Source organism: Rhinolophus sinicus, chromosome 5 (genome assembly GCF_057876585.1).
Source record: "Rhinolophus sinicus isolate RSI-liver-muscle chromosome 5, RSI-T2T, whole genome shotgun sequence".
In the NCBI taxonomy this organism is placed as follows: domain Eukaryota; kingdom Metazoa; phylum Chordata; class Mammalia; order Chiroptera; family Rhinolophidae; genus Rhinolophus; species Rhinolophus sinicus.
This window is the reverse complement of record NC_142505.1, coordinates 50,686,701-50,706,150: the sequence shown is the minus strand read 5'-3', so window position 1 is coordinate 50,706,150 and position 19,450 is coordinate 50,686,701. Positions and strand designations below refer to the sequence as shown.

At 38.2% G+C, this 19,450-nt stretch overlaps 1 protein-coding gene across 17 annotated transcripts in view; it reads left to right on the top strand.

The window, feature by feature from the left end:
• ERC2 (ELKS/RAB6-interacting/CAST family member 2) overlaps positions 1 to 19,450 on the top strand; it is a 918,050-nt gene that overhangs the window by 312,813 nt on the left and 585,787 nt on the right. For all 17 annotated transcript variants that reach the window (XM_074313127.2, XM_074313130.2, XM_074313128.2 and 14 more), the window contains one exon: positions 7,353 to 7,520. In XM_074313127.2, coding sequence (XP_074169228.2) covers positions 7,353 to 7,520 — 168 coding nt within the window. The remainder of the gene's footprint in view (positions 1 to 7,352; positions 7,521 to 19,450) is intronic.

Sequence of the window (19,450 nt, the reverse complement as noted above, 5' to 3'; positions counted from 1 at the left end):
TAAATAAAAGCACAACTTTTAAATGAGTAGAGGCAAAAAATAGTATGAGAAAAAAAGTCATTGAAAACAAGGCAAGAAAGGAAAGCAAAGAAATAGAAATGATAGTACATGTAGAAAGCGTAAGGTAAGATGGTTGGAATAAAATCACATATATCTGTAATGATAATAAATGCTCCACTTAAGCTTCTCAGACAGCATAAAAGAATCTTGGTATATGGGATTTACAAGAGACATCTGCAACATAAAGTTAAAGATACATTGAAAGGAAAAAAGACACACTAGCCAAATACTAACCATAAGGAAGCTGTTGTAGACGTTAAGACAAAGAAACCATTTTTAGAGCTAAAAAAATTGGCAGAACTACATGGAAGAATTCATTATTTTTACCATTAGAGTCAGTGTTTTTAACCCACCCTTAAGTAATTAACCGATGAAGCAGATTAAAAGATCAAAATAAGGAAGACTTAAACTACCCAGTTCAAAGTGTTATTAAATGCCGTGCACATATATAGAATATTGCACCCAACAATTGCTGGATACATTCTTTTCAAGCATATAGTGTACAAAGTACATTTATGATAACTGACCACATACTGTGTCGTAACACAAGATACTCCAAATTTCAAGTGATTAGTATCAAACATGATGTTCTTTATTCATAAAGCAAGTAAGAAATAAAAAAACACAAAGGTATCAATAATTAGGAAACCTGTGTATTTGGAGATTAACAAACCATACTTCTATATTATTAATGGATTAAAGAATAACTAGTAATGGAGATTAGAAAATATTTAAGACTGAACAATAATGTCAATACTATGTACCAAACTAGTGGGATTGAGCTAAAATGATACTGACAGGGAAATTTATAGTCTTTGGGCTTATATTATATATGGAAAAAAAAAAAAAAGAAAGGCCGAAAGTTGGTGAGATAAGCATCCAATTTTAAAAGTTAGGAAAAGAAAGCTTTCTGGTCAAAATGGTACAGTAGATAAATGCTGTGCTTGCATCTTGTCATGGCATCATCAAAATTACAACTCAACTACAGAACAACCATCACTAAGAATCACCTGAAGTCTAGCTGAACAGAATTCCTATAACCAAAGATATACAGAAGAATCCACTGTAAGACTGGTAGGAGGGGTGGAGATGCGGACCTGTCCAGTCCCACACCTGCATGTGGCAGTGAAAAATCGGGAGTGATACCTCAACTGCAGAGGGACCCCTAGAGGAGAAAGGGTCCCAGCCTCATAACGAGGTTCCCCAGCCCAGGCTTCCAGTGCTGGGAGGAGAAATCCCCACAACTTCTGGCTGTGAAAACCAGCAGAGATTGTGGCTGAGTGAGCTAGAGGGCTGCTGGAGTCCCAGGTGCTCCTCTGAAAGGGTCAGCACATGGACTTAATTGCTGACAGACTCACTTGCTCTGAGCTTCAACACTGGAGCAGCAGCTTGAAAGATGCCAGGGACATACGGAGAGGAACTTAGTTGTCTGGCTCCAGGGTGAGGGCTGGCATATTTTTTTTTTTTCCTGTTCTGTTTAGGTGTTTTCTGCTACCTTCTCTTCTAAATAACTGATTCAGTCCTCTCATTGATAAAATCTATGTTGATTCTCTCTAATGTAGTCTTCATTTCAATTATTGTATTCTTCATTTCAAACTGGTTTGTCTGTTTTCTGTCTCCATTTTTATGTTTCCTACCTCTTTCTTGAAGTTTTCGCTAAGATCATTGAGCATCCTTATAACCAGTGTTTTGAACTCTACATCTGTGAGAGTGCTTTTCTCCATTTTGTTTAGTTCTTTTTCTGGAGCTGTATTCTTTCATTTGGGACATGTTTCTTTGTCTCCCCATTTGGCTGCCTCCCTGTGTTTGTTTCTATGTATTAGGTAGATCTGCTATGCCTCCCAGTCTTAGTAGGGTGGCCTTATGTAGTAGGTGTCCTGTGGGGTCCAGTGACACAGTCTCCGTGGTCACCTGAGCCGAGTGCTCCAGGTGTGTCTCTTGTATTGTGTGTGCCCTCCTATTGTAGTTGAACCTGGATTTCTGCTTGCACACCAATAGAAGTGATTGACCCTTGGGCTGACTGGTTATGAGGACTGGCCATCACTACAGTGGAGGAGCTGTTGTGTAGGGGCTGACCCTACAGAGTAGGGTTTGCTTTGGTGGGGCTCTGGTACCTACCCAATCTGCTGTTTGGGTGTGTTGTCCATGGAGGCAGCAGGGTGGTGATCTGCCTTGGTCCAAAGCTGGCCACCAGGCATCCCCACCCTGGAAGCCCCTCCCAGGAGGCCCCACCACAGACCAAGTTCAGTCTCAGCAAATGCCCTGCCTGGGGCTACCTAAAATGAGCCACAAAGCAATCCACAGATGCCCACCACCCCTGCAGGTTTGGAGGTGCCTGGGAGCGGGCAAGCCTTGAAGCAAAGCTGGCTTCTGCCATTGCCGGGCTTGGCTCTTTTCAGCAATAAGTATGGGGCCAACCGAGGCCAGATGCTGCTCATTTGAGATTTGTGAATCTTTGAGAGATTTTAGAAATGTCTGCAGCATAAGCCAAGACAGACTGTTTGTATGAAGAAACCACTGGAAGCGGCTTGGGTGGGTCCACAAGTTGGGTAGGACAGGGTCTCAGGGAATCACCAGGGTGGGGTGAATGGTATTAGCCAGATTGATGGAGACTCACATATAGTGCCCACCTGCATCTACACACTGGGTACCGGGAGGGCTCAGCAAAGGAGCCAGCACTTCTGTCTGGGACAAAGCTGCCCCTGATAGTTTAAGGGGCTTTGGGAAAACATCGAGCTTACTATGTTTGCATCATAGGGCTACCAGAAGAAGAGAGACAGACAGACCAAGGAATTGAATACCTATTTGCAGAAATGATGAAAACTTCCCTAACTTGGTAAAGGAAATAGACATACAAGCCTAGGAAGCACAGAGAGTCCTATACAAGGTGAACGCAAAGAGCCCTACACCAAGATACATCATAACTAAAATGCCAAAAGGTACAAAGAGAGAACCTTAAAAGCAGCAAGAGCAAAGCAGTTAGTTACCTACAAGGGAGCTCCCATAAGACTTCTCAGCAGAAACTTTGCAGGCCAGAAGGGATTGGCACAACATATTTTAAGTGATGAAAGACAAGGACCTACAACCAAGACTACCCAGAAAGGTTATCATTTAAAATCAAAGGACAGATAAAGAGTTTCCTGGAGACAAACAAGCTAAAGGAGTTCATCACCACTAAACCAGTATTACAAGCAATTTTACAGGGACTTCTTTAAGGTTAAAAAAAAAAAGACAAAAAATATGATTAATAAAATGGCAATAACTATATATCTACCAACCATTACTTTAAATGTAAATGGATTAAATTCTCCAAGATAGGGTGGCTGAATGGATAAGAAAACAAGACCCTTACCTATAAGACGTTCACTGCATATGGTAGTACCTCGGTTTTCGAACTCTCTGTTGATGAACATTTTGGTTTATGAATGCCATAAACCTGGAAGTAAATGCTTCATTTTTCGAACATGACTTAGAAGTCGAACATGTCACATGGCTTCTGCTGAGTGTAAGATCCTGGGGCCTAGCTATTGGCTGTTTTTGAATGTTTCAGAACTCGAACGGTCTTCTGGAACAGATTACGTTTTTCTGGAACAGATTACGTTTGAAAACCGAGGTACACTGTATGAGAGATTCACATCAGATTAAAAGACACACACTGACTGAATGTAAAGGTATGGAAAAAGATATTTCATGATAATGGAAACAAAAAATAAAAAGCTGGGATATATACCAGAGAAAAAACAGATGTTAAAACAAAGTCTGTACCAAGAGACAAAGAAGGAGCCAGTAATCCCACTTCTGGGTATTTACTCGAAGAAACCAAAAATGCTACTTTTAAGGGACATGTGCACCTATAGGTTCATTGCAGCATTATTTACAATGGCCAAGATGTGGAGGCAACCTGGGTGTCTATGGATAAAGAAGTGATGGTACATATATAAAAGGGAATATTAGTCAGCCATAAAAAAGAATGAAATCTTGCCATATGTAACAACATGGATGTACCTAGAGGACATTATGCTGAGTGGAGTATGTCAGACAGAGACAGACAAATGCCATATGATTTTACTTATATGTAGAATCTAAAGCACAAAATGAGCAAACCAAATAGAAATAACCTCATAGATACAGAGAACATTTTGAGGGTTGTCAGATGGGAGGGAGGTTAGGGGAATGGGTGAAAAAGGGGAAGGGATTAAGAAGTACAAATTAGTAGTTACAAAATAGTCATGGGGATGTAAAGTACAGCTTAGGAAATATAGTTAATAATATTGTAATAACTATGTATGGTGTCAGATGGGTAGTATATTTATCGTGGTGATCACCTCATAAGTTATATAAATGTCTAACCAGTATGATGTACAACTGAAACTAATATAATGTTTATGTCAACTGCAATTGAAAAATAAAAAATTCTTAAGAAATTCATAAAAGTCAGGAAAAGAAAATAGAATAAATCCAAAAAAGTATGAATGAAATAATTTAAAAATTAGAGCAGAAATTAGTGAAATAGGAAATAAAAATGTTGAATGATCAACACAGCCAAAATTGGTTCTTTGAAGAGCTGATTAGCATGGTGTGCCTCTGCTGAAATTCTTCAAGAAAATAGAGTAAAATAAAGAATGTTAGTTTTGAAAAAAAAAAAAAAAGAGAATTATAGATGCCATGAATATCTAAAGGTAAATGGGTTTTATGAATATTCCTTGCTAATAGGGGTGAATAGTTAGAAGAAATGAAAAATTCTTAGGGAAACAAATCAAAATTAACTTTAATAATTGGAAACATGAACATTCCTATATCCAGTAAAGATGGAGGAAGTAATAGTGTTTGGAAAGGGAAAGTAGCAGCTCTAGATAGTTTTGCTGGTGATGTTTAATGAATATTGATGGGAAAATATTTCAATTTTATGCAAACCATTTCAGAACACATTAAAAGAAGGAATACTTTCTACTTTACGTGGAAGGCTCAATTGATACTGAAACCTGACAAAGGCAGCACAAGATAGGAGAATTATATACCAACCTTACCCATTACATAGCTAATAGATCATGACAAAATACTAGCAAGCTGAATCAAGTAAAATATTAAAAAAAGAAAACATCATGATTAAGTGGAGTTTTTCATGGTAATGCAAGGAGAGATTAATATTTTAAATATCCAATAATGCAATTCATTACAATAACATATTAAAGGTGAAAAATGTGGTAAATCATGAGATGCAGAAAAATATTTGATAAACATTCCTTAATGATTAACAAAAAACAACAACAACAACAACAACAAAAAAACCCCAAAAAACTCTTGCCAAAATTGTAATAAAAGGGAACTTTCTGAAACCTAAAAGTGCTGTAGGGATGGAGTCCCAGAGAACAGTTTCCAGGCTGTCAACATCACGTGGAAAGGTGCTGGCTCGGGTAGTAGATGGCCATCAGCTGTTACTGGTTAGCCATTAGCCACTAATATAAGTGTTGTGGCTACGCTAGGCGATTGGTTGGTTGGCAGAGAAGCGGATGGTGGGATGCGGATCGTGTGGCTCCTGCTTCCTGTATCTCCAACCCAGCCACCAGCGAGAATATAGTGGTATGACTCGCCTATCTATGGTTCCATGGGTGTTCCTTTTTGGCCTCACCATATCCTGCGTTCTTGGGTGGGGAGTGGGACCAGAGACCCCGCATGACAAGTGCCTATAAAAAGCTAAAGCAAACATCATACTTAATGATGAAACATTACAATTCTTCACTTTAAAACCAGGAATAAGAGAAAAGGGCCACCATTTCCTCCAGGCCTCTGTCTTCGTTGGCCTGCATGTCACCGGTATGGGTTTCCTCACAGCACAGTGGCTGGAGGATAATTGGACTTCTAACATGGCTTTCTGCAGGAGGAAGCTGAGGCTGCCATTCCTTCTGCAGGATAGGGCAGGAACAGGAATACTTGACACTTTTGCTGCATTCAGCTGGGAGAATAAGTCCCAGTTCAGCCCAGGTTTAAGAGGAGGGTAAACAGACTTTACCTCTAGTTGTGAGGAGCAGCACATTTGTAGAGGTAGGAAGACATTGGTAGCAGATATCCTAGGGGATCATCTGCCACATCTCCTATCCAACTGGCAAAAATGTAAAAGGCTGGTGACATAAGATATGGACAAATATGGAGTGACCAGCACACTTAGTGCTTGTGACTATGAAAATGAATACAACTGCTTTGGAAAACATTTTGCTGTTACCTTGTGAAGCTGAGGCTGTGCATACTATGTGGTCCAACAATTTAACTCCTAGATTATTTTTGCTATTTGTACCAGGTATTATGTATAAGAATGTTCAGAATAGCACTCTTTGTAATAGCAAAAAACCTGGAAACAAATTTCAATTGTCTATCCACAGCAGAATGGACAAATAAATTGTGGTGAAGTCTTACACTGAAAATGAACAAATTGCATGTACAATAATATTTAATCTCCAGGACATAAGATTGAGTAGAAAAAAAGCAGAGTGTTAAAAAAACATAAATAGTACAAAAAAAAGTTACAAACCTAAATAGTATGCAAAACTTAATAGTATTTTATTTACAGATGCAAAACTAAATATATGTTATTTACGGATATAAAAATATATGGTAAGACTAAATGACAAGCAAGAAAATATAATAATAAGGACAAAATTTAGAGTGATAATTATTTCTGAAATGGGAAGTTAGGAGATAGAAATGGGTTGGAACACAGGTAATTCTAATGATCTTATTTGGTGAATCAAATGTTGGCTATTTCTTGTATTATTTTTCCTTATACTTTATATATATATTATGTTCTTTTTGCTTTCTCAGTATTTAATATAAGCCCAAACAAAACCCCCAGTGCTTACTTATTTTTCTGGCTGAGTATTCCCTTTTGTCAAATGATCCCCTGTAGGGGAGCAAAGGTCAAGGTTATGTCTTTATTAGCTCCCTGTGGGACCTTCTGAGGATGTGGTGAATAGACTCTGTGGTCTCCTGAATGAATAGTAGATTTGGCCAGGAAGCCTTCATTCCACTGTGAACCTTGGTTCTCAGTGAGGTGGAAGGTGGAAAGCAGTCTGCTGACCTTACTTTTCCTGTTTTCTACACTCTTCAGCCACCTTCCAGAGCCTCCCCAGAACCCAAGACTGTGTGACTCCCAGGCCATCTGTTTAAGCAAATCATGGCCTGCCTTGTTGGAATAATGATCCTCAGCTATTGACAATTACGAGAAATCAGTAGTTCCCAAATGTAAAGAGTGAGAGCTGTGGTTTCTAATTTCTTGCAATTTGGCTGTTGTTTTACAGATTGATCAGCTGAAGCAGGAACTTTCAAAGAAGGAGTCAGAACTTCTTGCCTTACAAACAAAGCTTGAAACCCTTAGCAATCAAAATTCAGATTGCAAGCAACACATTGAAGTGCTTAAAGAGTCGCTTACTGCCAAAGAACAGAGGGCCGCCATTCTTCAGACCGAGGTAAGGCACTGTATCAGGATTCGGGGCAGCAGACATTGAACTGATAGAAAATGTCCTACCTGAACAGCTTTCCGTAGAGGATCCCTTATCCAAACGCTTGGGGCCAGATGTATTTTGGATAGCAGATATTTGGGGGATTTTGGAAAGGTAAGAGCCATTGCATGTATCATAGATTATATAACACTCCCAGTGGGGTTGCAGCAATACCCAATTAGCAAACATATGGGAATTTATGCAGAAAAAATTTTTTTTCACACTAAAGTAGGATAAATATAGACAATATAAGTAGCCTCCTGTCAGTTTGTGTCAGGTTGTACCCCTGAAGCAATTTGCTTCACATTTGGAAATATTCTTTTTCATTATTCAGAGCTTTTTGGGTTTGGGAACCCCAGATAAATGATTGGATCTTGAATTGTTTTATTTTAGCGAGACTCATTTTAGTCAGAATGTCATCTGCCTTAATTTGCGGTGTATCTGTATAGGTCCCCCTCCTGGGACCCACGGTTCCAAAGGTTCTTACTTTCTAGGGAGTATCCTCAATTATCAAGATTCTTTTGCCCATGGAAGAAAGTTGGTATTCTGTGAGTTTCTTAAAGGAAATGTTGGTTGGTTATTTTTTCATTCACATTTATAAGAAAACAAATATATGTTACTGTCCTATTTCCTTGCTTCTCTCCATTGGATTTTATCTTTGGAGCTGCTAAGGAATGCAGAACCAAACCTAGTTATTGTGTAAATAAAACAGTTGACAGAAAATAAATTATTACCTGTGGGCAATAGCAAGAATGTAGTGAATCTCTCTGATTTCAAAAGTGTTGAGGTGATGTGTTATGTGGGTCACCATAGGAGAAGGTGGTGAAATGGAGGTGTATGTTTCCTCTTGTGCTCTTTGAACCATGTGTTTGCATGTCATGTATATATTTTGGGGTCTTTGGAGAGATTTGGATTTTCCTGAGGAGTTAGTGGGGCCATTAATAAGTCTGTGCCCTCAGTCAAAATCGGGACAGTGTTCACCGGAGAAAGGAAACAGATTCTAGATTGGGTTAAGTCTTGGCATGGACCTGACTCAGCCCCTACTCACTTGGCATTGGCTAATGGGCAGTTATTTGATTGATTGAAACTAAAAAGAATATTTCGGACTCAGTGACGTAGATATTCACATTTAAGAAATGTAATTTTCAGTTGGTTCCATTGTGAATGTGGAAGCATGGATATTTTCTTTTTAAGGCAAAACATGTAAACTATGCCATAAATTGCAAGGTGACTTTTACCTCTGAGGAGGCAGCAGTGAATATGATCTATAACTGTAGTATCTAATAAGGTAGCCACGAGCCACACATATCTATGCACGTTGAAATTAATGACAATTCAGTAGAATTTAAAATGCAGTTGCTTAGTCACACTAGCCACATTTCAAGTATTTCACAGTAACATGTAGCGAATGACTGCTGCATTGGATAGCAACAACTATAGAACAATGCTGCCCTCCAGCACTTGTCTAGAACGGGTTGACAACTATGGCCTATAGGACAAATCCTGCCCTCTGCCTGTTTTTGTAAATAAAGTTGATTAGAACATAGCCACACTCATTCACCTACATGTTGACTTTGGCTGCTTTCCTGCTATAACAGCAGAATTTAGTAGCAATGGAGACTGTACGGCCTGCAACGCTGAAAATACTTGCGCTTTGACCCTTTACAGAAAATGTTTGCCAACTCACTGCATTGTGATTTTGTGGAAAGAGGGGTTAAGAGGGAATTGGAATGCCTGGCTTGACCTCGCTCTAGCAGTCTTACTCTGAGCTGGGTGGGATAGTGTGCCGACCCTTGTTCTAGAGCACAGGGTTTTCTTCCCGTTGGTTATTCACAGAGCAACTGATTATGCCCACAGCTGTCTTATGTTGGCAATAATGCCAACATTGCTAATGAAGTTATTGTGCTTGTGTTGTTGTGCATTGGGTAGGAGGAAATTGGAGAAGCAAGGCCGTTGCCCAAACAGGCAGTCAGGCTCGTTGATGGTTCTTCTCCAAAAGGACAGAATGAGAAAAGTTAGTTCAGAAAGGCTTATTTCCTTTCTCTCACCACCTTGCACTGCTGAGTCCTGTCTTCCCCAGCCTCCTTCCCTTTTCTTATTGTCTCTTCGGTATTTTACCTCTCTTGAATTAATGTACTCCAACTTAGACCTATATATATTTCATGAAAAAAGCAGTGGTGACATTATGTGGATAGCTTCCATCCCACGTTCAATAATTAAAATGACCCAATAAAGAGACAGTGCTTTGAAGTAGAAAAAAATTATTCTCCATGTGCAGAGAAAGTGAGGTGATTTTCTAGTCTTCTGCTTTGAAGTTGGGAGTGTGAGATTAATGATTTTATCTGCTGGAAACATCTGAGGAATTTTCTTTTGCCTTTTTTCTTCTTTTAAGATCTTTGTAAATGAAAATGGAGAAAGTTACCCAATGATGTCCATTTCTTAGAGGAAGCAATTTAGGTTAAAATTTGCTCTAATCATTGCATCATAGGCAAAGGATTTTTGGCAACGGGATAAAATATGTTAAAGTGATTTTCCCACTTTTTGGAGAAACAGAGGGAAGTAAGAGTCTCCTTAACTTAGTGGACGAGTCTTCAGTAGATGAGATATGTTATGTTTCATTATGCCCTACCACGAAAAAATCTGAGTTTCAATTAATATGAAAGATACGGCACTCATCCTTGGAGGAGGTTACATGTGACAGCTCCTACCAGTTTGATTCCTGAGTCATTCCTGAAAGCTTTTTCCAAAACAGAAGAGGGCTCTCTCTAGAATTGGAAGAACCTTGCTGGTTTCTCTGGAAAAACCGTGCCATCAACTGGCTCTGGCTACTCTTTCAGAATATAATGACAGATGCCACTGGCTTAATAGTTCATCTATGCATAGAAGACTCTTGCTACCAGAGAATTTGCGTTTGGGAGGTGGTAGGATGAAGAGTGGGACAGGGGTGGGAGGCAAGTTGTCTAGGTTTGCGGCTATGTGGCTTGGCTCTTGGGTTAGTTTGTTTTAACTCGTACAAATGCCCAGATGCTCTTTGACTGTGTGCAATAAATCAGTGGAGTAATAATTACACACACAGAGGGCTATACCACATAGCTCTTAACATAACTTCTTACTTTTTAAAATAGCTTCAAAGGACCCCAAGGCCAAGTTTCTTATTTTGCTACTTCCCTTGATGTTTTTTTTTTTTTTTTTTTATGTGCCAACTTGTCCCCATCTGCCAACACATTAATTACGTGGCAGTCGAGATAATAAAATGGCTTTCTTTAGCACCTTGATTTTTCTGGATTTCAACAAAAAATTAGCAACATATCCAGCAATTAGGAAGAAAAGAGGCCTAGCTGTTATTCTATGATGTGAAGTAAAATGTCCAAAGAACACAGCATTTAGAAGTGGGAGATGTGTAGACATCCTTCAGCCTCTCTGTTTAATTACTGTGACATGAATAAGAACTTTTCTGAGCCTCCGTGTCTTGATCTGTAAAATGGCGGCCATTGTGCCCTCCTGACACATCTCCGTGACAAGTGCTTTAACTCGAGTAAAGGGTTTTAGCTATAAATTATGTTATCATTATTGTTATTATCATTTCTATTGTATATCAGGGATGTTTAGGGAATACTCTGCCTCACTTCTTATTATCCATCCTGTGTGTTCTACCTTTGTGTGTCTCCTTTGAATTTTTGGTGTCTATATTTACCGAGCTCAGACTTTCATATTTCAATTGAGTCACACTTTTATGTCTGAGAAGGATACAGAGAAATGAAGATACTGTGAAAGTGCCATCTATTTTGTTCTGTCCCCCAGCTAAGCGATCGATGGCTTCCTGTTTTCTGGCAAGTACAATTTTCCCCAGACCAGCATGATTTCCAAGTGACCGGACGTGACAACTTTTTTGCATGTTTTCTGGAAGATGTGTTACATGACAGTAGTCTATAATGCTTTCTTTATATTCATTTCTGTTCCAAATAGGTCAGGGAAGAGTTCTTCTTGTCTAAGGATAAATACTTGAGAACCTTTTTAATTAACAAAGAATGTAGGGATTTTGTATTCATGGAGGCAAGGGGCAATACATGCAAGTTAGATTAGTGGCAGCTCCATAGCAAGGGGCCGTCACATTGTTGTTTTTTAAATGTAATTAGTAGAGAGGAACATACCATGCAATTGCTAGGCTCACTCCCCAGAAAAAATGCACCTCAGCACGTACACCCTCATATTCACAGGCAACAATATAAATGCTTTCACACAGTTTACAGATACTCTGAAGCATTTCTAAGAGTTTCGCATTCAAGATTCCTGCCCTATGGATTTCATGTATGTTTTTCATTCAACACATATTTCCGAATGACTACTGTGTGCCTGATATGGTTCTTTGCCCTCATCCAGCCAAAATTCTACAGTGTGTGTGTGTGTGTGTGTGTGTGTGTGTGTGTGTATGCTAGAGATGATTTATAATACCATAGATACTCAGTGATTTCATTATCACTGGTTACTAATAATTCCACACAAAATCTTAATTGTACATCATCTTCCTTCTGCTGTTTCAAAGCAGGTAAGTAAAGGAAAGAAAGAAGATCGAAGTAAATGCTTAGCTCCTTTGAAAACTCAAGTATGCAAATTGTGTGAAATGTCTGTGTATAGCTCTTCAAATGGAAGGCTCATACTGCTAAGATCATTATTCTGATAATGTTAAGATTTTATGTTTTGGTTAAAGTCAATCCTCTTTGAGTGCACACTCAAGCACCTTGGCTCTCCTTGAAAAAAAGGAATACTATTTATGGGTTTACAGACACTCCGCTGGTTTGATTATTTCAGGAGTTACCGCATCTACTCAGAAATGCTTCAGTTGGCTATACTTCATTCAGACAGACCCCTCCCTCGACTTGTCTGAATGAGTGGATATATCATTTGATAATATTTTATTGAGCATCTACGATGAGCAAGGTGCTGGATAACATGGGACCCATAATCTCAGGAGGTATTGGTCTTGGACTTTTTAATTGAATTTTATGGCCCAAATGTCTACTGAGTGTCTTGTGGCTGCTATGCTGAGATCCAGAAACTGTGGCTATGTGTTTTCCATGCAATACTTCATTTTAAACTTGACTTACAACCTGTGCAGTGGGTGTTATTGATCCCTTTTTTAAGATGAGAAAATAGAAGCTTAGAGAGGATGTGTAGCTTGCTCAAGGTCATACGCCTACAATGGTGAGTGACAGGGCCTGCGTTCCCAAACCCTGAACTCTTAACCAGAAACCTAGTGCTTTCCATAACTCCCAGTGAATCAAGGGCTTCCTTTGTGTCAAGGATCTGATATACATTATCAGATTTAATCTTCATGGCAAAGTTTATGGCCAGTTGTGTAATTCTGTCTCAACAGGTGGCTTCACTGGGGTTTCAAGAATGCAGCCCAGTCATAGCTATGAGGTGGTCTAAGAATGAAGAACTCTGAGATTTAAATCCTCATAGTAACACTATGGGTGTGATAACAGTAACACTGGCCATATCGGAAGGATATTGCCTGAACTCTAGAGAGGGTAACATTGTACATGAAGTCTAGAATTTTAGTATGTTAAGAGGAATTCATCATATAATATTTAGTTTTTATTTCTTTAAAGATGTTTATGGTCGTGTATATATACATATATTCATACCTGCATTCACACTTTGTAAAAAAGAAAGAAAAAAGTAAAAGAATGGAAAGCAGTGTCTTTGCTTTCTGTTTGTGTTGGAGACTCAGGTGATCTTTAAGTTGTCTGAGATACACATATTATACATCTGTAATGTAAAACATTAAATGCATTTTTACCAGAAGTTGTGATGATCGTTTTTGCAGGAAGGTTGTACAAGGTGTTGGTGGAGGAGGTGTGTTCTGAGCCCATGGCAGCAATTTTTGGTCTCTGAGTCACAGATGATTCAGTGTGATAACACAGCGAGAAAGCAGACTTGTGCTGTCAGTTTTCAAGATGAGTCATAAGAACCAGGCTTTTGACAATTAAAATGTTACACGGAGAAAAATAAGTTTTATGAGTCCTTATTCCTTGGCTGATTTGCATTGAGATGAGCCCTCCGCGGCACTTCAGGGTGAGGTTAGGACTGGGGTATAGAGGTCCCCGTGACAAGGAATGCTTTGTGGCCTCTTGGGACTGTGGGACTGTGGGACACAGGGCTTTGCCAATGATTCCAGATACGGAAGGAACTTCTCTTTCTTCTCAACTCACGTGTTTTGACCACAAGAGGTGTTTTTTTTGTTTTTGTTTTTGTTTTTTAAATAGATGGAAATAATATTTGCTGCAGTATCTAAGGTGGGATTTACAAGGAATCTCCTTTACTTTTAAAGAGTCATTTCAGTTTTCCATTTGACCTCCTGCCGTGGTTGACGAGCAAGTGGGAAAGTCCTCTTTAATCACCTTAGTGATTAACGAATAATATGTGAAATGTCCTTTCTGAGATAGACTTTTGTTTAAGACCCTTCATAATCACGACATTTAAAGTGAGGTGCTTTTTTAAAAAGTTAGTTGCATATGATAAAACCAACTTTCAAGACAGTCAAATTACCCCAGTGCTGTATCAGGGTGCATTGTCTCACTTTCAAGACTTGCAAGGAATGTCTTTAAAATTCATAAATTAAGGGACATGGTGAAAGGATATACAAACCAAAATCCTGGTGTCACTTGTATTTTTCCATTCTCATTCCAACGTTGGCTTCACATTTTAAAATGTTTTTATTTGACCAGGAAAAGCATCATTTGAAATTTTTATTGATAACACTCTTAACTGCAAGAAAAAGACATAAACCTGCAAAGCTGTAACTATCATGGTGGCCACAATTGGGAGGTCTGCAAAATAGTTTATTACCAGTTGAAAAAAAATGTTGGGAACCACAGTCGTTATAGGGGTCACCACCTCTGCTACAAGCATTTTATTTTTTTTTCTCCTTTTCATTTTGAGGGCATGTATGATGGCAGTGCCAAACTACACACTTTCCCGTCCCCTACTGTCTGTGGGTTTTGTTCTGTGGGTTTTGTTTAGATTCTCTTTATATTAATGATGTGAAAAACGGGGGCGAGGGGGGTCACATAAAAATGAGCCAGGTTCAGGCTTTGTGGGCCCCAGAATGCTGAAAGTGTCCTTATATCTAAGCTAGTGAAGACATTGGGTAGAAGTGGCCACATTTTACTTCCTGAAATTTTTAGGTGTTTTGTAGATTTTATGTATCTGGGTGAACTTTGCAAGGCAGCCGCATACTCTTGCATTCTTAAGGTAAAACGTGAAAGAATTGTGGTGGGTGGAGGAATTAAAATGTGTTATGTTTTTTGGCTGCAGTTCTATGGCAGTTTTTTGCCCATTAAAGAATGATGCAGGTAGCTACAGACAGTATTTTGTTCCACAGGTCAAGAGTCTGGTACATTTGTTGTTGTTATTGTTGTTCGGGCTTACAGAGAATGCCTTATTTAACACCTTTTTAGTATAAAATTGCTTTTGACTTCATAAACACAGGTGTTCAGTTTGAATCTTAACGAACTGTGAAATAGGTAGATGTCTGAAAGGAAATTCTATAAATTGTGAACATGGCTGTGTCAGCACACTAAATGGATTAGGGAAATTCATTGTCTGCCCTGTAACTGAACACCAGTGTGATGCGTGGACGAGAATTAGTCCTGAAAAGCCAATAAAATGGAGGAAAAAAGTTGAGCCTAGGAGATGTTGATTGTATGGGTCCCACCACCCCCACCCCCATCCCTACCCCCACCGCAAATGAATGCTGGTGCAGAAGAACTCGGAAATCAGAATGGCTATTCAGAAGACGGCCAAGGAGGAATACATATGAGCAGACAACACAGAATTTATAGAGTAAAACCACAAACACCTTATTTTCTATTGTACTAAAATAATGATATTTTACAGTACTCGTTTTGTATGTAATTCTGCTTTCAATTTTATATTGTTACTGCAGCTCAAATCTCATTATAAGTGTTCCAACAAAAATCCCTTTTTAATCAAAAACTTTCCAATCCTTAGCCCATTGTCAACTTACTTATTTTTTCTAGTTAAACAAAAGAATTTGGCCTTTCTTTTTGAGCTCTGTAGGATGTTATTTGACCCGTGTGGCTAAACATATAATTAAGATAACTGAATCATTTTAATTTCTACATTAAATCCCATCATAATCTGCATCCATTGTTTAGGGGTGTAAAGATGGAGTCAGAACCCTTTATCTTCTTTGAAGGAAAAGAAATAGATCACTAGTACTTTTGTTTGGTTTTACTTCTGCTTGAAAATGGCATTGTTTATAGCATATCAAGCTGCAACTGGAAGTGACAATATCCAATTAGCCAATCATCTGTGAGAAAATACATGTCCACTAGTAAGTGTTACTTACTGGTGAATGGTTTGCAGGGAAAAAAAATGTATTTCTGTCATATCTGTGAAAAGCCGAATTGCCACTTTAAAAAGGAGATGACAGAATTTAGAAGGAGGGAAATCCAACAAAACTCTCACTGACCTCCAAGCTCACATTCTTTCTTTTTTTCCCCCCTTTGGTATGAATTTTATGGAAAACAGAATTTATTAAGTACTTCCATTCATTTTTTTTTTCCCTGCTGGGGGACACCATTTGGAAATAACCAGTTTACATTGTGATTATGTTCTCCTGACACAGGACCCACATTTGCAACACTTGCCTCCATTCCTCTGGAAAAAAGCTAACATTTGCTGTGGTTGGGTTTCTTTATGTGTATATTTACACACCAAACCAAAATCTAGAGAGTGAAGTTAAATTGCAGAGCTTTTGCAAGAATCTTTTACCCGTTTTCATTGAACTTTATGCTTTTTAAAATTGAATACAGACATTTATTCCATAAGGATAATGTATTTCTCCTTCTTAGTTTATTAAAAAAAGGAGAGAGACTACAACTTGTGGTAATGCATTGTGTCAATGAAGATCATTTTAACCCTAGAAGTTTGTTTTTATTGCAAGTATTTCTGTCCTGAAGTGTGTGAAATTTATTTGCATTATTTATTTCTTCTTTTGCTTTCAAATGTAGGTGATTTCTTAAGTCCTTATGGTTATGATCGATTGATGTTTGGCCTCTAAGACACGACTTGGCAGTTGTTAATTTGAAATTGGACGGGTCATACGTTGTGTGATTAAGCTCAGGCCAAATATGAAGGAAAAGAGAAGATCCAATTCCTCATTTACTCAGCCTGGGTTCTTAGCCCAGTGCCAACAGACTGGGTATCAGAAGGGTCAGCTGTCCCCACAGCAATGACCACCTTTGACAGTTCTTCTGGGAGCAGTACAGGAAGAGGGGAAACACACGACTAGAATAACTGCTTGGGACTGCCAGAGATCTAGACCTTAGAATTTGTCAACTCTTCGGCCTCATTCCCTTCCAAAGTCAAAAAGGACATTTGCCCAAAGATTTACATGAATTTTAAAGATTTAACTAGGAAAAATTTACTATTTGCATTTTTTTCTGTGCTTGTGTGTGTGTGTGTGTGTGTGAAAGAGAGAGAGAGAGAGAGAGAGAGAGAGAGAGAGAGAGAGAGAGAACGAACTAAGATATGAAAATTAGGTATACAGCATCATTTTGGTTACCTTCTTTGTTGGATCTCCAGTAGGTTATTTATAAAATACTTACTGTGTGTTAGGCATGGTGCTAGGTGTCAGAAGTAAACAAGAGATAAATGTTGCCAACATTATCACCCATAATATGATTGCTGGAAAAAAAAAGTTTAAGAATTGATTGTTGTTCTTTTTGTCCTTGAGTATTCACTAGCATTGATTCATGGAAGATTCAGTCTAGTTGGTTCCTTGGCAGAGCAACCCCTTAATAAAGTCCTTGGCTGTATAATAGGTCCTTTGAGTGAGCTTGTTTTACTGCCTGAAGCTCCTTTCATTTACACGTCCTTACATTTCCAAGGGTCATTTTCTTGGACACAGTCTCTACTACAGGTTGTGTAGGACACAAAAATATCATTTCATTTCTCAGAGACCTTGTGGCCTAGCTGGGGTTTTCATTACTGTGCTCCACTTGAGTATTTATTTTGAGCCTTTATTTACCTAATATTTATATGGAAGGAAAACTTCATCACAATATAAGCTTCTTAAAGAAAATGACCTTTTGGCTTTTCCACTGGGGTGTATCAGCTCTGAGGGCAGTGCCTACCACAATATAGGAACTCAAAAAATATTTGTTGAGTCTATTGTTGCTCTCCTGTATCACTGGAGGTGTAGTGAGAGAATTAGATGAGATACCATATCATAGTAGCAATGGCAATATCCAGTCTTAGGCGATGCTTTAACTAGTGTTAGAAGAAAACATAGATTAACTCCTCTATAACTTAGGTATGGGGAAAACTTTCCTAACCATGAATCAACATCTGGTAGCAATAATGTATAAGAATGATAAATTTGATGCCATAAAATAAAGAATTTTTGCATGGCAAAAAAATATTATAGCAGAGTAAAAGACAAATAACTTGGGTGACATACTTACAAGTTATGCTGCAAATAAAGGGTTCATATCCTCAGTATATAAAGTTTTTAAGCAAAGGGCCAACAACCCTATAGAATAATGGGCCTAGTATATAGATAATATTCAGAAAAACAAACGTAAAAGGTGCTTAATTTATAATGCTGAACCTGACACATGGTAAGAGAAATGCATATTAAAACTACACTGAAAAATAATTTTCACTTATTACATTGGCAGAAATCCAAAGATTTGAAATATTCTCTATTTATTGGTAAGACTGTGGGAAAAACTAGTCCTCTAATAATATTGCTGGTAGGAATGCAAAATAGTATACCCCCTCTCAGAGGGGGAATTTGGCAATATCTAGCTAGTTACATGTTTACGTTTGACTGGGCAATCCCAATTCTAGGAATAGGTCCCAAAGATACACAGGCAAAAATACAAAATATCCAATACTATTCATTGCAACATTATCTGTAATAGTAAAAGGTTGGAAACAGCAAATATGTTTATCAGGGTGGGACTGGTTGAATAAATGATCCACAAAACCGAGAACAATGTAGCTGTGTAAAAGTTGGAGACTGTGTAAAAGTTGGAGACTCTCTCTATATACTGATATAGTGACCTCTAGGATCTAGTAAGTGGAAAGAGTGACCTCTAGGATCTATTAAGGTGAAAGTGTATAGTGTGTGCCACTGTTTACCTAAGAGATTGGAGGAATGCAAATATGTATATATGTACAAATGTATGTGTGTGTTTTTTTCAAAAAATTGATGGACAAACTATAAAATTTTTTAAAAAGTTACTTGTTTTGCTGTAGAATGAGTGAACAGGGTAAGAACCTAGACTTCTTTGGCTATTTAGTTTTGTAGATTTGATTTTGGAACAATGTACATATTTTACATAATGATAAAGCAAAATTAAATCCAAAAAGGCAGTTCCTAAAAAGTTAAAAGGAAAATGAACTTATCTGTGTATCTGAGTGGTAGTATAATCACACAGAATGGATTTATTCCAAGTGACTTTAAAACACGATACTTTGAGTGCATATCTCTAGTGGGATATAGTCCAGGACAAGAAAATCTGCAAAGAATCTTAAATTCTTTTCAGTATTTATATAATTGGTTGTAGTGTGGGTATTGTTATTCTAAGACATAATAGAAGAGTGTGTGTGAAGAGTGGGATAAAACAAATGAGTGTTTCTGTTGGTGTCGTTAAGCGCTTGGGAGAAAGGAAATACAGATGCAAGATTGATGAAGTTAAGTAAAAATACTGTAGTCCTAGGATGTATTTCATATTTCAACACACACACACACACACACACACACACACACACACACACAATGCCTAGAACATCTTATGCCAGAAAGCCGGGAAGCTATCAAAGACTGATAAGGCATGTCAAAAGGACTCAGGAGCAAA